We start from the raw sequence: 3,618 nt of genomic DNA, 5'->3' as shown, positions 1-3,618 counted from the left end.
GAACTTAATGATACATCCTCACAGTCCTGTTCTCTCTGACCATTTTTAATAACCTTTGAGTTTACATTAGTTAACTTTATATTTACTGAGAGTAAATTTCATTATAGTAGATGTTTATTAGAGAATACTGTAGCTAAATTTAAAGAATCTCTTCTTTATTYTCCTCTGTCTTACAGAATAATGTAACAGAGAACAGTAACTGAGATGGTCCTGTTGATAATATTATAACTTTAATACAAACCTCTCTTGATGAAATTGCTCCACTAAAACAGAAAGTTATCGATCGGAGGAAGWCGACTCCTTGGTTTAATTCAGAGTTACGTTCTTTAAAACAGACATGTAGAAAACTAGAGAGAAAATGKCGCTCCACTAACAGAAGAATCTTATTTAACCTGGAGATACAGCCTACTAACATTTAAGAAAGTCCTTCGTAAAGCTAGAACTGTATTTTATTCATCTTTAATAGAAGAGAATAAAAACAATCCCAGGTTTCTGTTCAGTTCTGTAACTAGACTAATGAAAAGTCCTGTCTCTGTTCAACCATGTACCCCTGTAACTCTAAGTAGTGATGACTTCATTAGATTCTTTATAGACAAAATAATTTTAATAAGGAATAAATTTTTTACCAAGCTTCCTGCTACTGTGTCTGATTCTCTGTCAGATGAGGCAGCTTTAGTGTTGTTAGAACCTGACTTATGTTGGACAGTTTTTGTCCTGTTGAGCTCTGCATTATCTAAAATAATAGCTTCATCCAAACCATCAACATGTCTGTTAGATCCCATCCCAAGTCAATGGAAAGTCCCCACAAGTATAGAGAGACACAGTGTGTGTGTGTGTGTTAGTTGCCAGGCAACATGTTTATTCACAGTGTCACCTGATAGGTGGACTCACAGGAACTTGAGATCAGATCTACTTTCTAACGTCGGATCAGGTTCCAGTATTGATTATTGTTCCAAACTTGTTCTGTCTGATGTTTAAATCTTTAGTTTTTCTTTCTAAAGTCTTTTTCTTTATATGAACGTGTTAAAATTTGTTGTATCAAAAATATTCACATCACCTTTGTAAACTCACCTGATGTMTCTGTTGATTGTTTGAGACCCTCCAGTTTCTGACCAAGTGTTTTGTGATCATTTAAAGTTAGTTTGAGTCTAAGAACACGTGTCTGATGACCAGGAGAGGCTGAATTATTCATGAATGTGTGTCTCTCACTCTCTGCAGCAGCTCCAACAACACAAGAAGAACACAAGAGAAGAGACACGCACAAACAGAAGAGTGCAAATAAAAAAATAAGGACAAATTATACAAGACAAGAAAAACATGATGAGAAAATTAAAAAGTGTAAAAACCCTTAAAAAACAAACAGAAAACAACAGAAGCAGGAAAGAAGTGAAGACATGAAAGTGTAACAAGAGAAGAAGAAAACCCGAAGAACGAAGAGGAAGAAAAGGACAGGAGAGGACTGAAAAGATAAAAAGAACAAGAAAGAAGAAAAGGTGAAAACATCCAGGTGAGTCTGAGTAACAACCAATCAGAAAGCAGCTTATAGGATCCTTTACTTCATCAGGACATGTTGACAAAGAGTTTGTGAATTGTGTGTTCAGGACACAAGTTTTTATATTTCTGTTTGGTTCCAGCTCGTACCAGTCTGGATCCAGACCTGGATCCAGGTCTGGTCTGGTTGGGGTCTTAGGTCGTATTCAGACGTGATAATTTTCTCCGCTTTAAACGAACCAGAGTTTGTTTCCAGCGTTGGTCCGGACCTTTTCTGCAGGTGTGAATAAACTCATGAACTCTGGTGTGGATCAAACAACCGRACCCAGACCTAAACGAACTCTGGTCTCGGTCCGCTTCAGTTCTCTTCTGGTCTGAATCCAGACCGGACTCTAACCGAACCAACTGCATTAAACATGAGCCTTTTTGGACTTCACAGGCCACCATAGCTGAGCTAAATAAACTGAAACCAGACCTGATTCATCGTCTCCTGTTAGCAGCTCTGCTGCAGCATGTTGTGGGTCAGAACACAGAACATCTCGTCTCCTTTGGGTCGGGGGACACATTTACTGACGTCGCTCCAAAATTAGAACATCATCACAGAACCACCATTAAATCAGCTGTTTCTGACATTTTAAATGATATTACAGTTGTACTATCAGCATAATGTTCACATCAGAACCACAACAMGCAGGACTTCCTGTTTTCTTCTGGCTCTGTGGCTCAGCCCCGCCCCCGTCCTTTCTGTCCAATGGGATCAGTGATCGTCAGCCTCATGGCTTTGTTTACAACTTAGAGTTCGTTTGTAAAAAATCACAATGTGAATGCAAACTGCACCAAACAAAAAAATAAAGTCCATTTTTGGTCCGGACCAAACAAGTGGACCAAAGGACTTTCCTGGTCTGAATACAGCCTTAGTCTGATTCCAGTCTTATGTTGGTTTAGTCCCAGTGTGGCTCTGGTCTGGTGTGGTTTCTAAAGGATTGTTGTTGGTCCGCTCTGATCTGACACCGGTTCAGGTTTTGAATAAAGGGAAGTTAAAGTCTGAACACAGCTTTTTCTGATTCCAGCAGAAAAATGCCTCAGGATAAAAACGAACAGGAGGAGGAGGAGGWGACCCCTCAGCCCCCCGCTCCTCCTCCCTCCTCCGTTGCCATAGAAACGATGATGTCATCAAGGAGGCAGGACCTGGTGTGTATTGTGTGTTTTGGCAGCTATGATCTGGTGACACGGTTGCCTCGACGACTGCACTGTGGCCACGCCTTCTGCCAAGCATGCCTGAAACGACTGGACACAGTGATCAACGAGCAGGTGAGCGATGACATCATCACTCTGATTATGCCATGAGTGACTCAATCTAAGCTAATCCTCCTGTTCCTGCTCAGGTGTGGATCCCGTGTCCCCAGTGTCGACAGAATACGCCTCGGCCCAGAGGAGGAGCAGTGGGTCTGGACCTGGACTTGGCCTCTTTCCTTGGGGTGAAGGCTCAGCAGACCTGCAGCACCTCCTGCGGTCGCAGGGAGGGGGCGCCGGTTGGACATGCAGCCCAGAGTGGGAAGTCTTGGCTGAGTAAAGAGGTGGCAGATGATGGCTGGTCTCATGGAGGTCTAGCTGAGCCACGCTTTCATCGTTATAGCAACTGTTGCCCACCCTCGTCCTACTGGCTGTGCTGCTGGTTCTGCTGCCCGAGGCAGGACTAATGGAGCAGCATCAGAATGGTTCAGGGACAGCAGTGCATGTCTTTTAAGGGTCAGACCATGGTTCTCCATTCCACATGAACAATCTCAATCCCTGTGTGACCTGAAGGTTCCAACAGAATCACATCATCTACAAAAATCTGACATAAGACCTTGAGTTATCCAAACCAGACACCATACTCTCCACAATGGCACCTTCAGGTCCATGAATACTCCAAACAGAACCAGAGACGAGGTCCAACCTGCACATGTCCTCAGGGACAGGGACGGACCTAATGAGCTCCTTCAGCTTCATYACCTTTGTGGCCATTGCTCCATCAACTGGTTCTTTGGTCTCTGCATCTAAAAATACTTCAGACTGAATGGTCACAGTTCATGAAAGCCACACGTGAGAGGTCTCGATTATGATTCATAGGTTCTAAATAATGAT

The 3,618-nt window shown here is 42.8% G+C and overlaps 1 protein-coding gene across 1 annotated transcript; it reads left to right on the top strand.

Moving 5' to 3' along the window:
- Positions 1–1,218: 1,218 nt before the first annotated feature.
- On the top strand, positions 1,219–3,618 carry rnf224 (ring finger protein 224; the record flags this gene model as incomplete). Its single annotated transcript, XM_014031280.1, is given in 3 exon segments — positions 1,219–1,507; positions 2,562–2,802; positions 2,877–3,618. Coding segments are annotated over 2 exon segments (549 nt in total). The 3' UTR covers positions 3,192–3,618.

Source organism: Austrofundulus limnaeus, unplaced genomic scaffold, assembly GCF_001266775.1.
Source record: "Austrofundulus limnaeus strain Quisiro unplaced genomic scaffold, Austrofundulus_limnaeus-1.0 Scaffold1215, whole genome shotgun sequence".
Lineage (NCBI taxonomy): Eukaryota > Metazoa > Chordata > Actinopteri > Cyprinodontiformes > Rivulidae > Austrofundulus > Austrofundulus limnaeus.
Note: the sequence above shows the minus strand (reverse complement) of the source record. Positions and strands in the feature narration are given on the sequence as shown.